Here is a 27,825-nt window from a genome sequence, read left to right as displayed (position 1 = left end):
CGAGTACCGCAGCTCAGAAAATGTGTTGTCTCTCTATTCGCAGGGATACTCAGACAATCCCGGCGCAAGATATTCAAAATCTCACTACACATATCGCACCCCGCTGACGGCCGGATTTCTGTTGTTGCACTTAACAATCAACTCGCAGGGAGGAAGTCGTATTACCAAAGGATATGGGTTGCAACCTTGCGTTTTCATGGCGTTTTACGACTCCCCGGTGTGTGCGGCATGATATGCCACGATCTGCAAAGGAAAGAGTATTTCTATTCATCAAATGAAAAAACATGGGAGGCTATGTTTACGCAATATCAAACACACCATGCGCCCCGGTCTTGACGGATAAATGCCTGAAATGTGAGTGGCCATGAATCATACGAGGCAGACAGAGATGTTTTATAAATTTTATATGAACGCCGAGGTATGTTCCGTGTTGAGTCTTTGACCGCCCTTGGTTATTTCCGGGCTGCATCCCGATTGTTGAAGGCTAGGTTGGTGAAACGATACATGAATCTCCGAGTGCTAAGTGACCAACCTATGCATGCAATTATGCCGTGGAAATTTCCATCTTTGATGAAGTTGAAGTTGCTGTGACAGCGTTTCTTCTATTTTCCTTACATGATTTTTGGACCCTTTTATGTATTCTTTATTCGTGTTTCCTTCATTCTGGTGTGTTTCAGTGTCCAATGCACAAAGAAATACAAAGCCTTGCAACTACACGATCGAGAACAATGCCTGAAGAGAGTCAAAAATCTCGGCAAAGAGAGAAGACACGACGAAATCCCTCATTCCTCCATAGTAGCAGTGGCTTCAATCGTTGATCGAGAAACTTTTATCGGCTATTCACTTTCTTTCTTAGTTTACGCTTTATTTTTCTTTTTCTTTTCTTTTCTTTTTTTTTTTTTTTTTTTTTTTTTTTTTTTCCCTTTCTCTCTTTACTTTTTCCCAGGCGTTCCAGATGAACCTAGACAGGCATTCCATTCCATGATGCGCGCGGCATAACCCAATTTTGTTTTCCATTACGCGCCTCAACCTTTTCCTCCTTCTAGCGATGACATCCACATTCGCGGCTATCGGAATCAGGCGTATTATGCCTTGAGTTACCCCGGATCCTGGTTTTCCTGACTCTTCTGGACTTTGTTCAATCCCAGCAATGAGAAGCAACGCTGCAGGCAACCGTGCACTGAGGCTCACGGATTAAACCATCCTCTCTCATCTATCCATGTGGCCATCTAGGCGCACTGTTTTCACTTTCCGTGGCAGTGCTAATAGCAACAATACGCTACAATAATGGAATAACACTTACATCCCGCCTCACCCTGACGGGTAATTGATATTTCCGAACAGAGCCCTACGCTCAAGAGACAACTCGGTAGGGCGGGGGATAGATAACTATATAACATGCCTCCTACATTACCATGTTATTGTCGAATATGTGCCACCAGCTTCTTTCTCTGCTTAAATTCTCGTTTTACGTCTGCTTCGATCAAGGGCCTATCAGCTGAGGATTTCGGCTGAAGCTAGCTAGTTCGCTGATCTTTTTTGGGGGCGTTCTCCAGAGGGCGGGTAGTAGGTGTGAGTGTATTTTCACCTTCAACGTGAAATGCGAAGGTCTCCGTTACCTCCATACTGATGAAAAGGAATTTCCGCTATAGGGTCTCAAACAAGTCGCAAATACTCCGTTTTGTTTATTTCCACTCCCTGCATTCCAACCAAACCGGGCCAGATTGAAGCAAAACAAAAGGATATATTGCTAGCAGGACAGCCGAATCGCCACCCGCCCCACAAAGCCCCCGATGGCTTACACTGCTCAAAGTCCGTCGCTAAATATAACATTTTGCTATGGCTGCTGCAACCCACATGGATGCAATTACCATCCACAACTCACATCTCCGCTGAGCAATGCTGGCGGTGCCTTAACATCGAATGAAATTGACGTGCAAGGCAATTACCCGATCACAAATGCTCCAATTCCCGATACATTCGGATACCAATACTATGGCAATGTACTAGAAACGCCCCATATGCCAGGCCGTATGTTGATGGATCCAGTTAATTGTGGAATAATGCCTTCACAAGGATATGAGCTTACAGAGCCAAACTCCTGTAATTATTTTGGCGACGCGAGGTTCCAAGAGATTCCAGATGAATATAACTCAGAGACTTCCATCAGATTCGATCAGGACACCGACTGCTCGGCATACAATACGTGCGTTAAATATCTTGGACCTGACAGCGGAGAAGAAGCCTACGCCTCCCAAGTAGAAGGTTCCTTTGAGGACCAATGGGGGGCTGCGCTGGGGTTCCTAGAGCCCGAGATCAATACTGTCAACCAGGCAAACATGCCGGTAAAGCCTCCAGCCATGTCCCAGATATACACTCCGCAGATTGGCTCACAATGTGCCGCCGCACCTAGCGATGTAGGCATCCTCACAGAAGCACAACGCCTCGCGATAAACCGGGACGAACTCGACGAGTTCGTAGCCCCGGTCATACACCAAGATATGGAACGGTACGCCAAAACCCCGCTACTCACTGGCGAAGTCTATGTCCATCCCGCAACAGAGGAGGAGCAGAAGGAAGATCACCTGCGATTCTCGCCGCCACAATTAGACAGCGACGATGCCCCAACGCCCGTCCTCGTTCCGATAGAAACTTCATCAGCCCCCCAATTCTATGCGGAAGAGAGCTATTGCGATTCAAACGGCGCATCTACGGTCGCCACGCCGCGGCCGACGTACGTGCCGAGCCCGGCATTTTCCTGTGGGACTGGAGGATTGGTGGCTTGGGAGGGCGTGCCTATACCCGATGTTGTCGAGGGTGATTGGAACGGCGATGCCGATGGCGATGACGATCACAGTGATGGGGACGGTGGTAATGATGACTGTAGCGATGGTTATGGTGCCAGTGATGAGAACTCTGAGTATGGAGATTGGAAATCTCGTGGGAAACGACGTTGGTGATACTAACCAAAGCAATCGCTTTGCGTTCCAGCACGTACCCGGGAGTTATTTGTATAGCCGTAGCATTGCTTTTGCTGGTTGGCGCGGGGGGGAAAAGGGGAAAGGGGGGGGGGGGGGGGGGGGGAGGGAATATTGAAAATCCAGCAACAGGCGAGCGGATACGACAATTTCACGGAATGGATTTGGAACCGAACAGATAGGGATGGGCCGATTTGGGTGATTCGATAGAAGGATGTTGTCCTTTTATATTCATTTATTTTTATTTTTTTATTTCTATTTTCTTTTTTTTTTGGGGGGGGGGATTCTTCTCTATATTTCCTTCCGTTGCTATTATTCGTTTTGGCGTGGGCGTGGGCCTGGGCATTTTGTTCGTTCATCTTTTTCCTGAATGTTATTTGTGGGATTTTGTATGTTATTTATTTCTATCTTTTTTCTGAAGGGAGCTCATGGATGAATCGTCGTCGATATAGATTTACTGGACGCGGAAGACCATGCCGTCGTTGATTGAGAGTTCTGCGTCTACGAGCTTCTGCCCCAGATGAAATTCTTCTCATCCTTGGATCTCCATCTTCATCTCCATCATCATTTCCATATCTGATATTTGATGTTTGATATTTCATTTCCTTTTTCTCAACTTGGATTGTTTAGTATCGTATCTCTCGTTTTTTTTTTTCGAATTAGTTAGTTGCCCCTTCTACCATAGTTACAATATACAATATTAAACTTGGGGGTTCCCCTTTTTTTAGCAACATGCATATATAGAATGTCTGTTTTGCACAAATGTGAATTCACAACCTGCAGTTTGATGCAGATATTGTAAATAGTGTGAACTCTGTCATACATTTTAACATGTTTAATCATATTCGTATTGTGTTGCTTGCTATTTATTCATTTGCTTTTCCATGTTCTTCTCTTATATTGTTGACTGCTAATGTTTCTATGATTAACTCTTTTATTCAATTTTATCAGTCTGCATAAGAGATACTACAGAGCAGTTCTGCTGTGTATATTGATTTGAACTCTGTTCTACAGCTGAAGGCAGGTAATGACTGCTGCTATGAGATTAAAAATATGTGATATATAACTCAGTGCTGTAGAGAAACTGATCAGCTATTTGTTTTCATAATAAATTAATAAAATCATAACTCATTTATCTGCTGTTATCAGAATTCTGCTTTAATTCATCTGAAAAAACACACAGATCAGCTGAAATCAGACTTTTTTATTATTTTTTAAAAATTTAAATAATATTTTTTTTATCAACATGTTTTATGAGATTTGTTCTGCATTCATCTGAGTAATGTGAAATAGTAAATGTGGATTTAATCACTGCAGACAATAATATTCTCAGATATTGAATTTTAATTTTTAAATACTGCTAAGAGTTAGCATTTCTTTTTCATTTGATCATTGAAAATATTATTCATAGCATCAATAAATATCTTTCATTCATTAATTAAAATCTTATCATAAAGTGCATCTTGATTTTCTTCAGAGTCATCATCATTGATGAAAGCTCAATGTTTCAATAAAGAGTTATAGTGAATGTCATGCAGAAGATTGAAAGGATTTCTTTAATTATTATAATGAGTATTTTCTCTATCATTATTATGTATCATTTTAAATAAAAGTTAATCTTCACAATAGAAACACATGTTCAAACACAGGCAAATCCACCTTCATATAACCACTAGATATTTAACATCACGCGTAGTTCTTGCTCCGTTCACGTGGCATAACGCTGTCCCTCCCATTCATCTACAACGAGGAAACGTATGCTATTCTTACTATCATGGCGTTGGCGGGTTCGGGCAGCGCTCTGTGCCGGGTTGAAGTGGCATGGAACCCAGCGAAAAGTTCTCCCGACTCTGGCACAACAGCAAAGCCGTCCGTGGAACATTGCTCGCTTCAGCCACTATACCGGGTCGGCTATAAGTCAAACATAGGGGACAAGACGCAACCTATGCTTTGTCAGATTGCCACGGGTGAAATTGGCTTCGCAAATGGGTTTTGGAAGGGAAAGGGATGAATATATAATCTAGCTCAGCGATTCTCAACAATTGAGAAAACTCCACAACCGATGCGAAGCACCAACGGGTTGTAGTCAGACCATTTCTATCCCAGCTTCTCTGCCTGACCTTCCAGACCATGGCTACCAAGGGGGGCGGGGAAGAGGCGAATGTTCGGAACGAAACTCAGTGAGTCAGCCCTGACTTCGCCCACGCTACACGCTCGCGGATATCGAGTCCATAAATAAATGGCTTTTGTCCTTTGGCGCGCGAAACCCACCAAGGAACATCCATGTGGCAATGCACGTTCTTATTTATATTGTTTAGGCGGGTTGTGCCTACATAATTTAGCTTTGCTTTGTGGCGGGCCTTGTGATACGGGCCTTATAATACAACATTGGCGGTTGCCCACTCGCGCAGGATGCCCTGATGTGCCACACTTATGAAGGGATGAAAAAGAAGAGACCATACTGACTGTTACACACGGTCTCCTGCTTTCTCCAGCTCGCCAGGCTCGGCTTTGTATCATATCTCCAAACATTGGTGGTTACTCTCAACCGTGCGGCCGATTTCCAATGCCCCACGCACCCACTGAACGGAGCATTCTCCAACTTCTCAAGTTCTAGACTGAAGACGACAGTGAACCGACATGGGTTATTATGGGTGCTCCAGATACAGCTGCCCGATTGAAGCAAGCATATACGAATACCGGCCCTCCCTGGCCGCAAACGCACTCTTCATCGGCCTCTTCGCCCTCTCCGCCCTAATCCACCTCATCCAGTTCTCCATCTGGCGAAGCCATGCTATATTCACAGTGCCAATCCTCCTAGGTTGCGTGGGCGAGATAATCGGCTACGCTGGACGACTCATGCTAAATAGGGACCCGTTCAGCCTCAACGGCTTCCTGATACAGATATGCGCCCTCACGATCGCGCCGGCGCTTTTCACCGCGGCGATCTATTTCTGCATGACAGATATCGCTCGGCTGTTTGGGTGTGAGGGCACGTCGCGGTTGGATCCGAGGCAGTATGCGTGGATATTCATTCCTTGCGATTTTATTAGTCTTTTATTGCAAGGCCTAGGAGGTGGGATCGCGAGTGATGCGATGTTAAAGAGGCAGAATCGGCTTGCGGGTGTTGATGTCATGGTTGCAGGGTTGGTATTTCAGGTGCTGAGTTTGTTTGTATTTATTGTGTTGCTGCTGGAGTTGTTTACCAGGGTTTACCGACGAGGATATCTGTGGAAGGAGGTTAATGACTATGAGATAAAGGCGGGTAGAGTTAGTGTTGGTGGGCCTGCTTGTACGGCGCTCGGGCGCTTGTACATTTTTTTCCCTGCGTTTTCGTTGGCAATTTTGTTGATTTTTATTCGATGTATATACCGGGTCGCGGAGTTGCTTCATGGATTTAATGGGAAGTTAATCACGAAGGAAGGCCCGTTTATTGCGCTTGAAGGAGGGTAAGTTTCTCCCCACCACCCTTATCCCACAACCTCATCTCCTTTCCCCTTAGCAGCTCCGGGCTGCCCATGGCCATGAACCTTTTGCTGGCAGTGGATATAAATTTCACTCGGTTTTCTGACAATTTGCATGACACAGGATGATCGTGGTGGCGGTATTCGCTCTCCACTTTGGCCACCCAAGAGTTCTAAATGTATAGATATGTCTTGACGTATTAGATCGTATACTTGTATACTTGCTACAACCAACTTAGCTTGTCATTTCCTTTGAGCAATGCCAACTTATCAAACTGCCTCCATTGAGGTGAAATGTAAGCTTCCATCACCCTCAGTGAGGGATAACTGGATTTGCCAGTGCAGATATGGCTGCTAAAAATTCAGGTTTGTTGCCAACGACATCAGTTTCCTGGCGTGAACTCAAATATATATATATATATATATATATATATATATATGGTTCAACCTCGTGGCTCTTGTGACAGTGAGGTCGTTCCGACGTCAACTCCACAAGAGTCCAAACTGCGACCTGACTGTAGATTCATGGCCCCCTTTCATGATACGTAATCTGTCGGCACCTCATAGCTACCATTTGGCTTTATATGTCCCAGAAGGAGGGCAAATAGACAGCAAAATATATGCCATCGTCTGAACATAATTACGCAACATGCGTATACACATCTATCTAGATGGATACGCGCGCGTGAAGTCGCAATAATTAGATGAACTCCCACCCATCTATTCACTCAGATCATACGGAGTAGGCTATTCCAAGTTCCCAACCCTCACGACGGGCATCCTCACGTCAAGGGATGAGGCGTCGATCCCGTAAGTGAGCTCAGGGTTGCTATTCATCAGGAGGAGTGCAAGACCCTGCTGCAACAACGACCCATAAGCTGCCAGGCAGGACGGTTGCGAAACACACAAACTGGCTGAGACGTACTCTATACGGCGCTAGGCACAACGGAGGGAATGTAGTCACTCCAGGACGGATGAGATCGATGGACATACTTCGCCTGCTGTCACCTGTGTCTCGAGAAAATTCAGAATTCTGTTTCGATCAGCCCTTCCCGTTCCGAAAGTTTAAAAAAAGCAAAGAAAGAAACGCACAAAAAGAAAAGAAAGGCGACGAAAAAGAAAAGAAATAGGCGCAGGATTTAGAGGATCCTTCACAACGTTGAGGCCTCCACGCATTTTTGGCGGGGGGAACGTGGGCGTTATGCAAACCACACGTGGATTGCGCCTCCGTCGACTCAGTCGCCCGCTGAAAAACGGGCTTCCACCTGTCAAGTTGACACAAGGCGGAGAGGGCGAAGCCGAGCGTACTTCATCTATCAGATGTCAGCTCTCTTCTTGTCGGGTCTCGAGATAGACGCCCCGAAGAACAATCATAAGCATGATAGGCGGTAGCAGGGAACCAACTGAACTACTATTACCAGTAGTCGCTGGTTAAGAAAAGAGGGCAGCTTCAGGAGCCGTCCAATAGTCCCATTTGGAGAGGAGGAGCAAATGGAAAAGACGATGACATGAACGCCGAACTGATGGTTAACTCCTGCGCTCGGAGTTAACTCAGCGTTACAAGCCAAATGGGCGACGGAGTCCAGAAAACATTGAACGCACATAGTCGAGGACGCCCAGATGGCGCATCAAGACTCCCATGACCAACTGCTGACGGACGCCTCAGCAGTAGAACTACGGACGCCAGTCAGAAAACTGTGACTTGGGAAGTTGGGATAACTCAGCATCATGGTGCTCTTCTGCAAGCCAAAGGGGAAGGAAATGATGGCAGAGGATCAACGTCCAGCTGACGATTGGGCGAATATGTGCCTCGAAGAACAAAAGTCAAAGCCTGATGCGCCACCCCAGAAGTTAATACAAGTACGCGAGGGTTTAGTGCTGACTGGGGGAAGATAGATCAAACTCTGCCGAGCATTCATCAGCCTGGTGTATTTGATTTTCGACCAACCATGAAACTGAACTAGAAGGGATCCTTGAGATATAATCAGGGCGCTGAGATGGGGCTTAAAACTCAAATTCTACTTCGTCGTTCTGGCTGCTCGAGTCTGACATGCTTTCAACAATGAGCCGACACGATGATTCCATCCACGATGTGACTCTCGATTCGCGTGAAGTCAGCTTGGCGAACAACATTCTCGAAGGTTAGAAGCCAGCCCTGGGCCCAGTGTTACAAATCGCATCTCTCTGTGGCGCTGATGGCCAGCGCTAATCTTATGCCAATCTGCGGGGATGCGGGACATCAGTCTGTCAGATGCTTGGATAAAGACGATTGGCGCTTGAGTCGATCGACGGTCAGCTTCCAGTATTACTGATACATGACCAGAACTCCATTCATGAGATGCCGGGCTTTCAAGCATTGTCACCACAGTGAAGAGGATCTGCTTTTGCTGATTTGCATGGAGATCTGGAAAAGACGGCAGATAATGAGGAAAAAAAAAAAAAAAAAAAAAAAAAAAAAAAAAAAAAAAAGTCAATTTCCAGGGTCTATCTAGTGTTATATAGGTTGGAGACAAGCCCGAGGACGATCATTCAATTCAAAAGCCCATGGCTGAATCCATGACATATGTACTGGAAATCTCCACGGCACAATGACAAACAAGCAATGGCGGTGGGATCGAAAAGTCTGTTGGATCAAGGATATCGTCACTCCCCCTTTCTGGGATTTGCACCGGACATAAAGAAAAAAAAAATGAACAGAGCCGGAGAAACTGGATTTAACAGAGGACGCGGGGAGGAAGAGTCGGTGATATCGAACTTCGCTCTATTCGCATACACATGCAGTATGACATTCTCCTCACAACACGACATTGTCGCTGCACCGTACGCCTCCACAGCGAAACGGCGGAGAAAGAGCCAAAACGAACAAAAATAATTTGCTTCCGGACATTTGTTTCCCGTACCCGTTTGTGTAATAATGTAACATGATAATTTTTAATGTCCAAGTAGTAGGATTTTTTAAGTGCCACGAAATTGTATGCCGCCCGTTTATTACCTCCTAACCCCCTCCACTTCCAATATCTGTCATTCTTTACTGTCCCTTTGTTCCATTTAAAGGAAAATGAAGAATATGTATGTATAGATCAAGGTCTAAGTTTGTGTGCAAGCTCCCCGTTTCTCTACTACATTTCTTTTTCTATTGTCTCAGGGGCTAGCCGAGGTTATAAGCATATCGACGTAGTGTGATACTTAGAGAGGGGAATGGGCTGGACAAACTGTTATTATCTACAATTAATTTGTCTATCCTAATGTGTTGACTGTACTCGGACATGTTGATGTATCTTGTCTTGTCCTTCTCCCTTGATGGTTGCTGCATGCCCGCAAAGCAATTAACGAGGAGTAGAGGACACAAGACCAAACATATATAAAATTACATGGGCATATAGAAAATTGCTATTGCCACGGGAGAAGAAATCAAATAATAGCTGCGAGAAGGGTTTCGGGTGGCCCCTAGAGCTTTCTTTTAGATGTGAAGGTGGGTATACATGAATGGAATGGTAGACGATGGAAGTAGGATATGTCTTCTGTGGTTCCGCAGATTAGCTGCCCTGACTGAGGAACGGCGGCCTCAAGGTTGGGAGACCGAAATAAGGAAGGGAGCCCACGGGCTCGTGGCACCACCTTGAGGGTTTCCCTGCAGGCTAAACGGGGAACGCATAGGGAATAGATGTCGTGTCACGTAGAGGAAATGCCAAGTAGAGGTTGATAGCAGAAAGGTGGAAAAAATATGTCGAATTCAAATGTATAGGTCAGGGATTGATTTGTAGCCTTTGCATGGGAAAATATCGCAAAAGGGGTGGAATTAAAGGCTTGTAGGGAAATGGTCTGAGGAGACGAAAGAAGAAGGGGTAACCATATAGCCATACATGAAGGATATAGAAAAGGGAGGGAAAAAAGAAAAGAAAAAGAAAAAAAATCCAGTCTCAACTCCAATGCCTGAAACCCCAAATATCATTGCTATCATCGTCTATGCCAAGTACGGGATGGCGGAGGCATCCGCGTCTCATTCACAGAGCTGTCAGGCGACGTGCTGGTATCTTCAGCCGGTTCCGTTGTGATCTCAATTGTCGTTTTCTGGTAAACTTTGCCCAGTTCGTTGAGCTCGATAGGTTGCACAATATTATCCGTCGACCCGTCACGGTCTACCCGGGTGTCCGTTTCCGTCACCTCCCGCCGGTGAAGAATGCTGTTGTCCAAGCGGGACTGTTTATTCTCCGTAGTGACAGTTGTGGTGTGGCTATGTCCAACACGTTGAGAATGATAGAAGCGGTCGCCGTTGGTAAGTTCAGAGTCGAGAAGGAGCGCTCTTCGAGTTAGGGTGTACATTACAACATCCACGAATCCAGAACTGGCAATAACAGCGCCAGCAGTGCAAAAGTAAGTGACACTTAGTTTCCCCCCTCTGGCGGTCATCATGCGGCCCGCTGCAAGTGGAAGCGATAAGACAATGTAGGCAATCGGATACAGAACCATGTACCCAATTACTCTTCGAAGGCGGCGGAGATGCTCTTTTTGTCCTCGTCCTAGAAGTGCGGATTGTGCAACCTGGTGGCGGAGGTGGAAAAATAGGAGCGCATACAGCACGACGGATCCAAACTCCGAAACAAAAATCCACAGGTAATGTGTCCACAGTCTATAGCTGTCGAAATTTTCATCAATCCAACACTAGAGAAATGGAATTTCGTAAGTTAGCCACTGCAATTTTCGGAGAAGGATATTGATTTTTACACACCCATGCGCCAGATGGAACGTAAGTATGATTCCTAAATCGTAATGTAGGAATAAGTGTTATAACCACAGCAAAAGCCCAAACACCACACACGCAAGTTATGAACAAACGATGTGAGAGTTTCCTCCCCATAAGCACCATGACAAACGTGTGGACAGCAATTGAGAGAACAAAGAGCCCGCTAGCCGGATCACCGATCTGGAGTAGCCACCCCTGCGCGAAGCACATACGCGAGCGGTAAGTTATTTGGTCTGTGATGACCCAGTGTATTGACAGGAAAAACCCAATCGCTTGTTGAAAATCCGCTAATAGCAAGTTGTAAATCAAGATGAGGAATTGGTTATAGCCGAGATATGTTGGGTAGTATTTTCGCCAATAGATCAAGCGATAGGTAAATACTATAAAGAGGACACCCGTAGAAATCGTTGAAAGAATGGAGGTAATGGCAACACCTATGAGACCTCGTCGGTGTTCCACTGGTAGAGGATCGATGATGAGTGGAGTGACTCTTCGTGGTGCAAGCGATCTTGCCTCGAAAGAATTCGCATCTGAGGGGCCGTATCCTCCCCACATCGCAGCAGCCAGATCCATGTTGGTTTCCAATAGCTATTGATTGTTCCGGTTGTAGTCTCAATGGTTTGCCCTTCTCTCACTCTATTCACATCCGTCCTTGTGGATGCTTTTGAAGGCAGGAGGTTCAAAGAGGACTTCTAAGTGATATATAAGATCTTCCGGCCGGCATCTGTATGAGGATAAAGTTTCAATAGTGACAATAATGGCATGAAGATGAACCTGCTGGGGGGGTCAGCAAAAGCTTGAAGTTACGGAGTGATAATCAGAAAATCTGGGGCATCAGTTCGTTTTGTTCAATTCCAACAACGGCCATGGGCCATGGACCACAGAGCCAAAGGGAGTGGAGTAAGGACAGACAGGGATTTGCGAACTAAATAAGCTCCATTCTTTGTCCTTCCAGGTACTCCAGTTGACGGCCGTTTTGCCTCCATCAATAATTCAGTCCTGGTCATTTTCTCCGGTAAGCGGATGTCCAAGTGCATCGATGGCAAGCCATCCCTCTCGCGACGAAGTTGCGTACCCTGTCCATGACTAGTGTTAAGTTCGGTGGGTTCGGCAATGCTTCTTGCAGGGGTTGTCGTTGGTGAACAGCTAGCGCTAGTGATGGAGACATTCTTTCATGCAAGACACGGAATAGTGCGTTTGCTCATGGTAAATTATCGCAGGAGGTGAAAATATCCCAAATGTCTTGGTATGTTATCTGTTGTGGCATTTGTTGGTCAGTGCCGAGTACTCGGTTGCGTTTGGATAATTTGACGTTTAAAAACTTCCTGGATTCAAAGACCCTGAAGATTCCGGAGTTCTCAAGAACGTGGCTCTGTGGGAGGATTTGGAGTTGCCTGCTTCACCTTCACTGGGAACTTCTCTTGTGTACGCAGGAATTCCCTCTTCATATCCCATTTACCGCGTCTGAATGTGGACGGCTTCCTTGAACAGCCGAGCGCGTAGGTGAGAAAATGATGAAAACCTTCAGCCCAGCCCAATGACGGTGTGCTTGGGCCCTCTCGATGCTCACGCACCGGTTCCACGGAAGAAAAACCGAGTTTATCTCCGTTGATGTTATTCAAAAGAGTTGAAGAAATGCTCGCGGAGTTACTGTTTGCTAGCCTGACCAACGTCGAATAGAAACAATACAACTGAGAGTTAGGCCCAAATTAAGGACATCCGGCGAGATCAGCTGGTGATACATCGGTGTACAGACCCGAAATGATACTGCCTTAGTCTAACGGCGAGCAGAGAACGGAACATGCACGAGGGAAATTACTGAATCCATCAGCCCATGCACAGAATGGAATTCAACAGGTGTTATCACTTGCATGCTGGGTGATATTTATTCTTTGTCTCAGTGCCATTGAAATACGGTAGGGTAGGTATTTCAATCGCCTGGAGGAAGAGCATGTGCGTAATATCTGGAGCTGTTGAAGCCCTGGAAGTATGAACACCACATTGGTCGAATTCATATGCAACATGATATCTTTCATTCAGGGACCAATTCCCCACACGGCTCAACAAACTGTGGGATCAATTAGCTCAGCTGTACTCCGTAGGCTACAGTTATTCTCTCCTGATTGACCCACTCTGGGGCATTATACTTCGTGAGGAACATCAACATAGACAGAAGCCCTATCTTCATCTGATTTGACATCGCGCAGTTCCAAAATCAGCATTAGCGATGGAGCCCGATGATCAATATTGACATTAAAAAAATTAGTCCTATCCAGGAACTACAACGATTTGTTCTTAGATCCGAGATCTTGGATTGTGGAAAGCAGAAGTAAAGTTCACGACAGGCTGGTTTTCACGCGCTCTAAGGCTCAAATGCGCACAGTGCTTTTATGGAGCCGTTCGCTCCACCTCTGAGAGGATCCATGGGTGCGATCATGAAGCGGGAAGTAACCAAGCTGGTGGTTGCGACGCCATGGGACTAAAAGTCTAGCCCTGGCATGAAACGCATAATCTTGGAGTTTATCAAGGAAGATACGGAGTACTGGAGGATGAATTCGCCTCTCCAGATGAAACGGTGGTCAACACTCTTGATTTTGAGAGAAGCATACGAGAACCCAACTGGATCCCGAAGAAATCTCTCCATTGACAAAATATTCTCGGCACCAATCGCTACATCGTAAGCACCCCTGGATGCAAGGGTTGGAGTCGCATGGTCAACAAGGATGCTGAACCAGCACCTAGGGTTTTTCAAACAATGATTTGTTCTCACCAACCCAGCCACTTTAAGCCCCAGATCTGCCACTGATAGCTTCCCAACGCCCTAAGAGAGTGGAGAAGAAAATGTGGGGGTTGATATTTTCCACTTTCCACAAAAACAGTGCCGAGGGGAACATCATGATTGAGCAACCGAAAAATTCGCTCCGGAGTTACCCAGCCCCCACGGCGCACGAGCTGGGATTTTTTCCAAGGAAGGCTTGAGAATCTCCAGAGAAAGGACTGGATGCCAGCCCATGCCATGTCGAGTTAGGACAACTTGATCTCCCCTGTAACTTAGGGAGAACTCTCGAATACCGATCTTCATCTTCCGGCGGGGTCAATCTTCTCTTAAGGAAGATAGCGCCAGTAGCACTGCCAATCAACGTGCTTCCAGATGCTAGTCGGATCCCACCTCGTATTCGACGACCTTCCCGAGGTCGGCCTGATATGACCCCCTCTCAGCCTCCGAGACTTCACTCTCACTCAGTAGTTAGTGAGCTTAGTTCTTGCATCAGCAACTATCCGCTCGACATTGGCGGTACGTAACAACTTCGACTCTGGTCGCGAAAATCTCAGATATTGTAGAGCGGTGTTTGTCAGGGTCAGTATCCGCGTGCTGAAAAATAATTGGTAACTTTGTTTGGAAGCTTGATAAGTTCGAAGGTCATTGTGAATAGATGCCAACCGACTCGCGACTGGGCAATATCTCAGTATCAGAAAAATTGCGCCTCGTCAAACAGATATCCGCTGCTCTTCCATAACCGGAGACTTACAGCTGGATGATTGAACGCTGACGTCGCCATAAAACAAGACGGCCTCTCAGGCGGCGGCTGAATGCCTAGCAATTTTCCCCAGAAATGAGACTGTGTGTTCCCAGTTAGTGCTGACGTTGAAAAAGTTGGTTGTAACGGCCAAACAACTCCTGGAAAAGATACCCGCTCCACCATTGAACGATAGAGCCATGACTTAAAAGTCCATTTGCTGAGGGAGAATCTTAGAAGTGGAGGGTGAGAGCGTTTACCAACCAGAAATTACAACGCCTTGCACATTTTGTGCGAAACTTGAGAAGTCAAACGGGTGCCAGCCACAAGGGCATTTCGAATGACTTGAATTTCGACGGACTCTCAGAACGAGGAAGTTCTTCACTTGTTGCCGTTCTCATATTCAATCCCGGGACGGGGTAGGGATGTGCACACGATCGCCACGGGTGATATGCAGCATACATACAACAGGCTGCCAGTGTATGCTACCACGACTCGCGACATTAACTCAGGGGCACGATATCGGCTCTGCTAAACTGTGATGTGCAGGCGTCGCTGAGGTCAGTCAGTCAACACGTAACTCCAAACCCAGAATTTCGGCTTGCGAATAGCAAGTATTGCCTTATTAGTTGCGAGTTGGCAAGCAGGGCCAGCCAAGGAAGCTCAATCACTGGCCATCAAGGAAGCCCCAGAGCTCGCTGGGTTTATACCTCGAGATATTCACCGCCCAGAGATATCGAAATCAACTAGTTAATGCTTGATCATTACCCCCTATTGCGATGCTCCCCTGACCAGGAGTCCCTCCCCGAGCGACACCATGCAGCAAGCATACAGGGAGTGTCTACAACCACTCACTGACTCTGTCATAAAGACCGAAAAGATGAATCGCTCAGCCACCGAAGGTTGTACTCCGGCAACTAGCTACTATCTATAGTATAAAAAAAGATCAAACAGGAAATATTTACACTCCCCCTCTGACACGCTCCCGCTTGCAAGCCATTAGCATGGTTATACTAGAGGACGAAACATCCTATTCGAGCAGGGCTGACCATGACTGTACGAATCCTTGGACTCAAGGAAGAACGGGGGCATGAGAAACCAGGAAAAAAGAACAAGAGATTGGTTCTTGCGTAAGAATGTATTTAAAATGCGACTACGCCAGGATTCGAAACAACTTAAATCGAAAGTCTCAGTACTCCATACCATTGGCAGATATCCCATCAGAACCCTCGTCTTGGCTAACCACCTGCGCTTACCGCGCATCAAGCTCTGTCACCATGCAATAAGATCAAGGATTTAGCACTAACATATTTATTGCACCTCGCGAAGGAGGCTTTCCTCCTGGGAGGTGGTTGTCCCGAGGCAATTCCTGCCTGCTTGTTGAAATATAAAATATGATATCAGCCACCGCCTCTCAAGGAGGTTTGGAGTTTCAACAAGTCTAACTCTGAATTGAATGTACGGTTGATATGTCGCCGCCGGCCTGTACTACGGAGAGTTAAGCAATCAACTCTTCCTAACAACTCTGGGCATCCCATGTCTTGAAGTTATTACTCAACCCTCTATTAATAATGTGCGAGACTCACCATGAGTGCTTGCGATGGGACCACCCATCTTTGGAGGCCTTTGCGGATTTCTGAGAGAATCAATTTTTCCTTTGCAGCGTTGTGGGGAGTTGGTGTGCGAGAGATAATATGGGAACTCAGGTATGATATGAGTGTCTGCTATATACCGCACAAAAGCCCATTACACATATGTCGTTAGCGAAGTTATATCTTCTTGTTTGGCGTAGTTGTCAGTTGTGTCTGAATTTGGGCTGCAACGAGGATCAAGCCAGATAAAGATAAATTAAGATATACCACATATTGCATCCCATCCCCCCCCCCCCCCAAAAAAAAAAAAAAAAAAAAAAAAAAATCTTGAACGCAAGAAACTGCTAAATGAAATGACGATAATTCACACGACGAAAATTTGTTCCCACCTGGGCAGGGTACTGGGTCGCCATGGCAGAGTAACTGATATCACAAATTAAAACAATCTCATGGAGATACAGGAAACAACGCAAGCAAGAACAACAGGAAAAATCAGCAAATGGCTGCTAGCGATCGCCGGGCAACCCTCAATGACATGAGGGTTGTCCACGTTTATCGTTCTCAAAACTCTGAACTCAATGGTTAGCCCTTCTCCCCTAGAAATGAATTCCCTGACGTGTTACGGGTGTGCTTTGTAGTTTCCGCTGCTTTCCACCAGAGCCGTCGTAGCATTTTCGGCGGGTTTGATTTCAACAAGGAGCAACAAAAGGAAGACCTATATGAAATTTCCCTTGGCAATTCATGTCGGAAATCATGGGAACGAACAACGCGGATTCTTGCATATCAGCGAGAATTTTTGTAGAATCTCAAAGAAAAAAAAAAAAAAAAAAAAAAGGAAAAAAAAGGTGATGAATTAGCAACAAACGGAACAGTTTCGGAAATTTTGACGTGTATCGAAATAGATAAGGTCATCATCGTGTTTCGAGATCACCTTCCATTCATAGTGAGGGCTGTTCCACTTGGATCCGAGGGGAAAGGGTATTGAGGGTTGGCGGATAACAGCAGCTCTTGCAACCTGAGTCCAATTTCCGAAAAAAATCTGCGGAAATCCGAATAATACCAGATAATAGATGTCTGCACGGGAAACACGAATAAAATAAAAAGGGTGTAACTGGAATTTAACTGTTCGAACTTTTATTTCGCTGTTAGGGGAGAAGAGCAAAGTAACTCGGAAGTTAATCAATGACTGAAGCCTCCCGAACCGGTTTCATGTTATCTGTCAATGTTTAAACAATATCCATACTATCCAACAATTAGTAACATGTTCCACGAGTGGTCATATCCAGAAGCGAGCTAATCCTGCGTGTAGGTCCAATAATCCATGACACCCTCGTTATCCCAAAAAGGCTCAAAGCTATTCAGCGAATCCATTGTAAAGGCAATGCCGAGGGAATTGGCAATGGAATCCTGCATCGTCTGGTCATCGGCCTGACTACAGGCGCTGTTACTGCCACCGCCGATAAATTGGGCGCCGATGCTATACGTCTGAGGGTTTGCGTTGGCGATCTCAGATACATGAGAAGAGGCGGGACTATGCTGGCTGTCCCCTTGGGTGTGGTTCAGAAATACATCGATCTTATCGACGACGGTACGGGTGACGTTCGCGGCGCTCGCGGCGATGGCGAAGTGGTTGCCGAAAGTTTCAAAGACGGTTATGGCCATGCTAATGGCGTTTCGTGCGAGGGGTGTTAGAGGAGAGTTCGGCTGGCCCAATATGAATCCCATCAGGCTGATAGAGGCGTTCCATTGCCACTGATACGCCTCATGCCAGCCAGGGAGAATGTCGGATTCGTCGAGGATTTGATGTATGATATAGGTGATTGCCATCGCATGATTAACACATGAAATTGCGTTGCTTTTAGTCTTTGGTTCGAGAATTGAAGAAAAGCAGATAAAAGGTCGATAGAGATTCATTGAAAGATTGTGGTACAGGAGTTCTAGGAGCACCTGCTGCCTCTTCAACCAGTGGGGTGCAAATCGCTCCACCTCTAACGGTGACCTGTCGGTGGAGAAACGTTCTCCAGTCCCTTGGCGTTTCATTCTCAACGCCGCTGGCACCTTGGAAAGCCACGTCTGGAGAGCGCTCATATTTAACGAAAGAAATTCTGCAGCGTTCTCCAGACCTTCCGGATCATTGTATAGGCTCTTCCCACCATTCCTACCAAGAATTTCAGAGCAGTGATCATAGAATGCAGTGTAAATATTGCGGGCTGTTATCAGTAGTTTAATGTGATGTAGACCGTGAGTAAGCCATGTGATATCTTCGCCGAACGAGCCAAAGTTAGATCCTGAATGCAACGCCAATTCATGGTCATCAGCCGGTAAACTGGCAGTAACCTGAGATAGTTGGGCATAAAACGGCCGTCCAAGCTTCATGCATGTTTTGCTCTCTGTGGCATACAACATCCACCACATCCGTTTCCTTAACTCCCGCTGCGATCGGGGCATGTCCTCTGGGGGCTCTAAGTGGATGCCTAGGATATGGGCTGTCCGAACAGCAACAGCCAAAGTACTATGAGCCATGTTCTGGAATGATGCATTGCAAAGAAAGATGAGCGTGAAAATGTGGCACTGTAGAGTAGATATCGATGGGCTTTCAAGCTCAGTCGCCAATAAAGCTTGGGATCGCTTATAAAACCAGCGGCCGGCGATGGTCGCATCGTTGCTATCGACATCCGCCTTTGACGCGGTGTTTGCATCAGACCGGGGCAAAACTGAGATGCCATATTGCATGGTCAGAGCAAGGACAATATCAACTAAGGCAGATGGTTTTCGAGGTTTCCCTGGCGTATCCCACAGCGACTTGTAATATTCTTTAAACTCCCTTTCATCCAGAATTGGCAGAGTGCAGTGATACGACTGCCAAAATAGGTTCAAGAAATAGTCTTCCTGTGTTCCTGTAAGGTAGTCTCCATCTATCGGTGTGTCAGCGGACATGAGAGTCTCTTCAATGCTTCCGTTCTTTGAGCTGGTGGGACACGAGAACGACCTGCTCGCGGAATTAGGGTGAAAATGATGTTCTAAATGCGGCTGTTGGAGAACCGTAGCTAAGTAAGAACTTAGGCGACCGACGAAGTAGCATAGAGACGACGGGCCATAGAATTGGGTTTGATGAGACTTGGCCATTCTTGCATGGATGCCCTCCCAATTCCTCCTGTTGGGCCGGTCTGGATTAAGCGGATCGAGTCCCTCAGGCGCGTACACAGATAAGGGTCGTGGAGGCTTTGAAGGGTGTACAACATGCTCAACTTCGGGTTGCTCAGCATCTTTAAGCTGCAACTCCAAGTCCTTAATACGCCTTTTTAGTTTCTCGATTTCTCTAACAGATTGTCAACCGAATAATCCACCACGGCCGTCTCGGTCAGCGAGAAAAAGAACGGGAGGCTATAGAAGACCAACCTGAGAGCGTGAGGCAGCGTCCGCAATTCGCTCTCCCCGTTGCTGGTGCATTTCCCTCCTCGACTACGACAGTTTGCACATGGGCGTTCATTGTCACATCTGATGCGGTGCCCGCGGCACCAGTCACAGGCCCTCGCGACCTGCTTGCGCTTGGGCCGTACTGCGGTGGCGGATCTGAAAGGGAGTTGCTCAGATTGGCTCCCTCCAACAGCGGCTTGAGACGAGTCTGTGGGGGTAGCAAGCATCATTGCGGGCATTGAATCAAGATCGTTTCTATGTGTAATGCCGCTGTTCATTCATCCATCCAACTGTTAATCTTGGAATTCTCCATGGCTGGGGCTGTCTGTCCGACCGATGCTTCCGCCAGCTCTTGACGCCGGACTTAGCGCGATGGGATCCTTGCACTTGGCATCTGGTGTGGAGTTTGTCGAAGCGAATGTTCGTCAATATCTCGATCAACTAACCTCCTCGATATCAAGCTATCAAGCATTATGCTCCGTGCTGCATATGACTGCCCAGCCCCAGAGGGCTCTGCGCAGTGTGGAAGGGGAAGCGTATCGCGACATATTAGTTACTCCCATGGCCCAAACTGGGGCCAGGTGAAGCGGAGAGTGTTAGAAGCCTAACTGAAAGGAGCTGTTCCGAGGTCTCCTCCGAAGCTCCAGGATCATGCGTTGTGAACGGATGAGTTGTCAATGCCAGGGAATAATTTCACTCTAAAACGCATTGCAACCTCTTCTTCAAACACCCGTCATGAAAGAGGTTCTGGGGGCGAACGGGAGATAACCAGCCGTTGTCGATTACCAGTATGGATAGATATCCCATCTCCCACATGCCAACTGAAGTTCATTATAAATATATATATATATTGAAATGCAGGTGCGAAGCTGGCTGCCAGGTATCTAAATCAAGATATCTCCAGCCAACAACCAAGTGGTTTAAAGAAAAGAAATAAACAAAAATAATATCCGCAAAGAGCAAACTGTCAACTCTCAAAATTCGGATGGCTTCCATTCCATGTCTCGCTGCGACTTGATCTCAAACGAGACTAAAATTGTTTTATCTAAGCTGCCAGAGAACATGTCCAAAAACTATCTTGTCCTGCAGTTCTGGCCAGTTTGATACACGTTCATCTCACCCATCCTGATTTGTCTCGAGCCAAAAATCCAAATACGCCGGCTTGAAAGGCTTGATCGGCTTGAAAGGAATGTCCCAGGGTCATCCCCCCCCCCCCCCCCCCCCCCCCCCGGCTGGAAATCATACCGAAACCTCGCCGCTTGCTTCGGGCCGAAATCATATACTCTGCCGCAAAACATTAAGATGCCAATATCCTACATGAGCTGGGCTACTGGGATCAGAGAACTTGATATTTTAATCGTCTGCACCGGAACCGCAAGCAAATTGCAGCAATCGTGGCGCACCACCTCGGCCTAGCTTCTGCAGACTCTTGCCAACTTGCTGATGCCGAAAAATGGATACATGGAAGCCCCAACGTCTGCATGCTAGTTGATGTCAATGGCTGGAAGGACGATGGAGGAAATAATCAATTGGTGGTCCTATTTCCCCTGCCATACTGCGTTGGAGAGGCGCCTTGGCCAGGGAACGCAGATGAGAAGATCCGGTGTGAAGCCGGCACGTACGCATAGATCCAGCAGAACTGTCCAGATGTGCCCATTCCTCGTTTGTATGGATTTGGACTCTCCACTGGTCAGACCGTATGTAGCTCCCCTGAGACAGCCTGCTGGGAACACTCGTCACCTAACAAATTCTAGTTCACCGTTCTTGACAACCTGCAATTTATAGCCCGTGCTATCCAAGCTTTGCGCTGCCGCTTGTTAAAGTTCTTGGGATATCCAATTCCCTCTCGCTATATTCAGCACCAAAGCTGGGAGAGATGTACTTTAAATACGGACTATCTGTTGATTGGGTATATCGAATCATCGAGAGGAGAAATGCTTTCCAACACATAGCAGGAAAGACGTCATGATGTAAAGTTGCCAGCAAATCTCGTCCATGGTATATCCCGCATCGTATGCTGTCTTTTGCCCGCACTCCTCTACCAAAGATCGGTTCCTGTGTTTTGGATGACAAAGGCTACTTGAGTTTGAGTAACAGGCCTTTTACTATTCAATATCAACAATTGGAAAACGAAAATATCCCAGTTGATGTTCCGCGAAATTATTCCACCGTTGATTCCTACATCAATGACACCCTTGCATGCCACGAGAGCCTTTTGCTGTACCAGCCCAATACAGTCAATGATCTCCGCCATGGCTTCTATCAGGCATGTGCATTGATGGTTATGAGACGTGTCTGACCTTGTTTCTTTCGCCGTGATCTTTTCGAGGTCCCTTCTTTCTGGACCTTACTGACCTCCGCCAGAGCATCATTCTGGTGGATGATGAATGGAACATCAAGTGCATCATCGACCTTTGAATGGGCCTGCGCGCGCCTTTTGGAAACGATCCGCCCGCCATATCGGTTGTCAAACCAATCTATTGATACGGTCAGGCTCGAGGACTATGAGAGTCTTCATGCAGAATTCATGAAAGTCTTTGAGGAGGAGGAGGACAGAAGATTACATTTGGGTTGCAACCGGTCACCATTCCAGCTACATCCAATTTTGCGGCAGGGTTGGGAGAGAGGGACATTTTGGTGCGCTCTCCCGCACTTAAGAGTCCAAACAGCATTTGTTCTCGATCTTTACGACTACATCCAACCGAAGCTCTCTAAGACTCATGTAGATGAAAAATCATTCTGGTTAATCACGATGCGCTACTGGATGTTTGATACAAATGATTTTCTTGAACGCAAGTTGGAAGAGAAGGAGTAATACGGTATAGCATTACGCGAAGCATTCGAGGATCGATTGTAGGCAACAGGTTGTCAATATGCTGGGTTTTTTTAATTGTAGGTGAGGCTGTGTCCAGCCCTGGATGCTTCTTCCGGGCTTCCCACAGACGGCGATTGGTCGCAGGAGGCTTCTATCACCGCACATGTCGCGATTTGGTGCAAGCTAATGTCGAAATAGATATGAAAAAGAGGGTAGTGAAGCCTCGTCCCTGGGACCGACATTAATATTCGGAGGTCCCTGCAAAGTTGGACGATGTTCAATTACCGCAGAAACAGGCCTCTAACTTTTCCCCCTACCACCGAGATGACACACAGAACCACGAAGAATCTACGCCAACTCTTTCGAATTCCACCAATATTGTTGGCCCAGTTAACTACGGCAGATGCAGCAAAACGGCAAGAAGTTCCCAGGCGATAAGCAATTGCTCATGAGGGCATATCGCTTCGGGCATGTGGTATATAATATACTTTGTCCATTTTCCATCAGCGCAAAGTCTGTGAGGTGAGTGAGCTGGATATCCAGCGATCAAAACTAATATTCAGCGGCGACACTAGCAAGCTATTGTCGCAGGAGGTGCTGTCTGGGAGCGGTTATCTGTTGTGGTTGAGGATGCTCAGATTCGGGGTGGCCGCATTTCCGGGCAACTGTCTACCTTCTAGGTATACTGTGAAAGATAAGTAAGGAGCACGAAAGGAGTTTGACTCCTTCGTAAGGATGGGAAGTTAGGGGGCTTAGCTTTCATGTTCGTTCAGATCGGCGCCGGGGCTATATGTCTAGATTTGGCCTCTGTAACATCGACCTCTGCCGGATAGTTGACTGCTAAAGGGCCCATCGTAAAGAAATCCTGTCATGGCGCCGCCCACAGTCGCCTTGCTAACGACCTCCTCACTTTGAAAGCTTCACCAAGCGCCAGAACTGTCTGGACTTTGGACATCGGGCAGAAATCAGCATAGAATACAGCGTCGACAACGACTTGACCTCCAGTCTTCTCCAGTCACTGGTGTTAGTTTCTCGTGACAAAGTCTATCGCACAAAATTGGAGCTTTCTCCCTCTCTACCTGGCTGCGCTCCCACCCAACTCGGAGAGTTCTCCAGGACACTGCAAGTGTCAGCGATGTCCGGGCATGGCGCCGGTCGTTAAACAGCTGGATTTGCCCATTCTGAGTGTGTCTATCGGAACAAACAACGCACATGCACAACATGTATGTCGGCCATTATTGTGAGACCTCCGCAACCAACGACAAGTGAATGAATACACACTTCTCCTAATTTCTCGAGCATGATTGATCTTAAAGACAACCGAACCGGACTCTTGGACACAAAATCTGGCCGAAAGCCACGTCGCGACGGCCAGTGTGTGCGGCTCGATGTGAAGGATGTATCATCGGTGTGCGCAAATGAGCGGAAAAGGCATATATATAAATATATATATATATCTCTCTCATCAGAACCGGCTGCCGCCACATTTCTACCCACCTAAGGCTGCTGAATCACGCGAGATACAAGACCGAAGGCGTTCAGAATTCGGACCCACTGCACGGGAGAAGTAGTAGCTGCGATATGTACACAGTGTGTTCTCTCGCAAATGCGTTGGGAAAACCTCTTCTTTCTTCCACCGTAGGATGGATACGGAGGAGAAAAAGAGGGAAGGGAAAAGAAAGGGAATACTAGACATTAATTAACTAGTTAAGCATTAAACATCTAAATTAGTTAGCTATCATATAAATAAAAGAAAAGGAAAAAGTTAAAAAAAAAAAAAAAAAAAAAAAAAATTAAAAAATAAAATAAAATAAAATAAAAATAATAATAAAAATAATAATATTCTGACCGCTCGCATGCTTCTTTTTCTTTGCCTTGCGCTCTCTTCGACTGGAAAATAAAATGGAATAATAGAATAAATGCGAATAAATGCAAACCAGAAACTGGAACTGGAGGATGGAAAAAAAAAAAAAGAAAAGAAAAGAAAAAAAAGAAAGAAAAGAAAGAAAAAAACCATTTTTAAGATCACCACACAGATACCGCTGAAACGAGGAAAAGACAAGAAAAGAAAAACGAAAAGAAAAGAAAAAACGAGAAAAGGAGGAGGGCATATATCATTCCTTGCATAGGCAACAACAGAAGGGCTGGATGCATCTGCCAGGATCTTAGGATCCTATAAGATCAATGTTAACACATATAAATCCGGAAGGAGAAGGGTAGGATTCATCCTCTTCACATTCCACATGCCAGCACAAGGACACACACACACACACACACACACACACACACACACTACGCTCTCCTCTCTCTCCCCCTCTCTGTCTCTCATATGTATAAAAGGGGACTTCGACACAAAATTCATTTCAGCTCATAAAACCGTAGAGAAAACGTAACCTGTCGTTAAGGAAGTAACATCGCATTTCCGCCAAGAAAGGAGCGGGAAGGGGGGGAAATATAAAAATGAAAATAAAACAAAATAAAAATAAAAGTCGGGGAGGAAGCGGAATAAAATATGAGTAGATGGTCGTCATTCAATACGACTACGACCGAGAAGTCGATCGACAGGACAGGGAGGAAACAGGAAGAGAAGGGAGGTAGCAGGCGGAATATAGGTGTTGCTAAAGAAAAGCAGCTGGGAAACACCTATCATTCAACAACGAGGGAGAGCCCCGTCCTCCGTTCCCGCTCCCGTTGCCGCCTCCCTTCAAAAAAGCCGCTGTAACTGCGGGTACTCAACCGAGTACTTCGAAATAAGCTTCTTCTTCCAGAACTCAAACGACTCCTGCGCAACGGCGGCCGAATTCTCATCGCCCTCCCGAATAAAGGCCTTCCGCAGGCCCAAAAACAACGCCTCAAACCCCCACTGGTCGGCTGTCCAGCTGTCGCCCAACGAGTACAGAAACCGCTGTAGCTTGCGGCCCTTCAGCACGATATCTGCCATATCAGGCCTGCCGCGGCGGCGGTATATATCTGCAAAATCCAGTTCGGCGGGGGAGAGGGCGTTGTCGCCGCCGACGAAGCTGCGGGTGGGCCACAGCATGGCCGGGGAGCTGAAGGCGTATTCCTTTGACTTGATTGACGAGGAAGACCAGTCGATGATGGCGGTGATGTTGCCGTCGTCATCGACCATGATGTGGTCGTCCGTTTCACAGAAGTGCTTGAGGTAGAAGGGCCCGCCTTCACGGCTCTCTGTCGAGGCGACCAGGTCCGAGATCGTGTGCAGGCGCCAGAGGTAGGACAGGAAGTGGCAGAGGGAGAGATGTGCGAACTCGCCGTCGGTGATGATGTCTAGCTGTAGGTGCATGATGGCTCTGAGGGAGGCGTTAAGGCTTGAGAACGGCCCAATTGGAGTCCGAGAGTCGCGGAACAGGGGAAGTTGTGCATATCCGCCTACACTGACTTCTCCATCGTCCGATGGGACGATTGACCCGGTCATCTCGAACGAATGGCGCTCCAGCTCGAGTGAGATATCCACCAGCTGCTCCATGATCTTCGTCTGCCTCGATTTGCTAGCTTTGTCCCACTGCAGTTTCCGACCGCCCATCTTCTCCAGAAAGACGAATGATACGCCGACTTGGCCATCCGCAGAGTCAGCCCAGTAGTGGTAGTATACCCCGGGGGCAGGCACGGCAGTTTTCTCGAGGAATTTGAGCGTGAACACCTCGCTCAGAAAGACATATTTCTGCACCGACAGGGGCGGGAAAGCGTCATTTCTCAGCCGTATCCGTGCATCCCACACCACGCCATCCTGGAAATTTATATCCACGTGGAAATCGGTTTTGGTCATATGCTTCGAGATGCGTCGCCACTGGGTGTCTCTGTCGGCCGTGAGAGCGGGGATCGAGCAAGGGACGCCACGACGAAGATTACTCGCTAACGAAGTCAGGGTGCAGACATCGAGCTGGTCCAGGACCTTGAACAGGTGGCCACGCTGGGACGAGAGATAGGCCTCGCGGTATGCATCTGGATCGGTATCCTTTTAGTTACCAACGAAAGTCAAAGTTAGCGGGGATAAGCTCCCGTTCGGCAAAGAAGGTAATTAATAATATCCAAAGCAGCGCAAAAAACAACAACGACAACAACAAAAAAGAAAAAAAAAAAAAAAAAAAAAAAAAATGAAAGGGAGAATCAAACGCAAACACAAAAAAGCAAACAGGACTGGGTGTAGGCTGGTCTCTTGCCTCCGAATGACATCTGTGAGAAGCTGACTTGATGTGGGCGCCGCAATGGTTCCTGGAGCAGATCAGACAGCCGCCATGTTTGCGGGCAGCCGACTTGGAGCAGCCGTGCACGTCGCAACCCCTCAGAGGCATAATACAGCTGCAGTGAGCTACATAAACATGGACCTCCCGGGGGCCAGTGGAGGGGCAGCAGGACAGGGGGTAGATGTAATGACCGGGAAAATGAAGGGGGTGACCGAGAGTTTCTATCTATGAAGAGCGTGTTCGTGGTGTATGTGTGCGTGTGTAGAGTAGTGGTGATCCTGGCGGGTCTTCTTCTTGGTGGTGGTGGTTGTTGTTGAAGCTGGGTGTGTGGAGGGGAAAAAACGAAGATGCAAGCGATGTGAAGGCCAAAGAAGAAGAAAAAAAGCAGCCAACTCAGCAGCAACCGATGAGAACTGACGAACTCACTAACAGGCAACGGCCAGGAACCAGCAGGACGTAGTGAATCCGCCGTGCTCGACTAGCCAGCAGTTGACTTAGTTGGTTTGGCAGTTAGCTAGTTCGTCGTCGTCGGGGCCTTCGTCGTCCTCATCGTCGCCGCCGTGTACGGAGTAGATAGGCCACAAAGGTGGCTGCCAATACGCCCAGTCGGCCCAGTGCCCCAGACCCGCAGACCCGCCGTCCATGCAGAAACCACTAACTACCGCCCGACCGCCAACCGCCGGCTGGCTGATGCTTCTCAGGAGTTGGGGATGTCGACCGAGCCCGTGCTAACCACAGAGCCTGCACACGCAATCTGGGAACCCCCCCCCTTGAATGGCCATATGAGGATTGGAGTAGTGCAATCAACTTCGAAGCCTGCGAGCTTGCTTGGGGAGAGGAAAGGGATGGTTGGGAAGAGAGGAGAGGAGGACTGTATTAGTGACGGTTGGGCGACGGCATCGTGATTAGATCATCGTTATTTAGTTATTTAGTCAACAAAACATAGATCTCGTTCTCAAGGAACAAGTGGGAAGTTTTGATTTTGAGGAAGTCTTAAACATCCAAATTACTATTTTGACAAGCTTCCACTCTTACTTATTTTTTGCTTGTTTTGTTTTATGGTAGAAATTGCGTTCCTTCGCTTCCACCAAG

The 27,825-nt window shown here is 47.0% G+C and overlaps 6 protein-coding genes across 6 annotated transcripts; 2 read left to right on the top strand and 4 right to left on the bottom strand.

The window, feature by feature from the left end:
* Positions 1 to 1,793: 1,793 nt before the first annotated feature.
* HCAG_03248 (predicted protein) lies at positions 1,794 to 2,960 on the top strand (the record flags this gene model as incomplete). Its single annotated transcript, XM_001541101.1, has 2 exons — positions 1,794 to 2,031; positions 2,092 to 2,960. 2 exons carry the CDS (start codon positions 1,794 to 1,796, stop codon positions 2,958 to 2,960), a joined length of 1,107 nt encoding a protein of 368 aa, XP_001541151.1.
* A 2,148-nt stretch (positions 2,961 to 5,108) lies between these two features.
* Positions 5,109 to 6,627, top strand: HCAG_03247 (predicted protein; the record flags this gene model as incomplete). Its single annotated transcript, XM_001541100.1, has 3 exons — positions 5,109 to 5,158; positions 5,642 to 6,427; positions 6,567 to 6,627. 3 exons carry the CDS (start codon positions 5,109 to 5,111, stop codon positions 6,625 to 6,627), a joined length of 897 nt encoding a protein of 298 aa, XP_001541150.1.
* A 3,772-nt stretch (positions 6,628 to 10,399) lies between these two features.
* Positions 10,400 to 11,759, bottom strand: HCAG_03246 (conserved hypothetical protein; the record flags this gene model as incomplete). Its single annotated transcript, XM_001541099.1, has 2 exons — positions 10,400 to 11,104; positions 11,172 to 11,759. 2 exons carry the CDS (start codon positions 11,757 to 11,759, stop codon positions 10,400 to 10,402), a joined length of 1,293 nt encoding a protein of 430 aa, XP_001541149.1.
* Positions 11,760 to 16,145: 4,386 nt separating this feature from the next.
* On the bottom strand, positions 16,146 to 16,709 carry HCAG_03245 (predicted protein; the record flags this gene model as incomplete). The annotated part of the gene is made up of 3 exons (XM_001541098.1): positions 16,146 to 16,187; positions 16,291 to 16,428; positions 16,686 to 16,709. 3 exons carry the CDS (start codon positions 16,707 to 16,709, stop codon positions 16,146 to 16,148), a joined length of 204 nt encoding a protein of 67 aa, XP_001541148.1.
* An 880-nt stretch (positions 16,710 to 17,589) lies between these two features.
* Positions 17,590 to 19,952, bottom strand: HCAG_03244 (conserved hypothetical protein; the record flags this gene model as incomplete). The annotated part of the gene is made up of 2 exons (XM_001541097.1): positions 17,590 to 19,615; positions 19,696 to 19,952. 2 exons carry the CDS (start codon positions 19,950 to 19,952, stop codon positions 17,590 to 17,592), a joined length of 2,283 nt encoding a protein of 760 aa, XP_001541147.1.
* Positions 19,953 to 25,232: 5,280 nt separating this feature from the next.
* On the bottom strand, positions 25,233 to 27,633 carry HCAG_03243 (predicted protein; the record flags this gene model as incomplete). Its single annotated transcript, XM_001541096.1, has 4 exons — positions 25,233 to 26,504; positions 26,683 to 26,848; positions 27,160 to 27,211; positions 27,618 to 27,633. 4 exons carry the CDS (start codon positions 27,631 to 27,633, stop codon positions 25,233 to 25,235), a joined length of 1,506 nt encoding a protein of 501 aa, XP_001541146.1.
* Between the last annotated feature and the right edge of the window lie 192 nt (positions 27,634 to 27,825).

The sequence above is a fragment of the Histoplasma capsulatum genome, genomic scaffold (assembly GCF_000149585.1).
Source record: "Histoplasma capsulatum NAm1 scaffold_3 genomic scaffold, whole genome shotgun sequence".
In the NCBI taxonomy this organism is placed as follows: domain Eukaryota; kingdom Fungi; phylum Ascomycota; class Eurotiomycetes; order Onygenales; family Ajellomycetaceae; genus Histoplasma; species Histoplasma mississippiense.
This window is presented reverse-complemented; position numbering and strand designations above follow the sequence as displayed.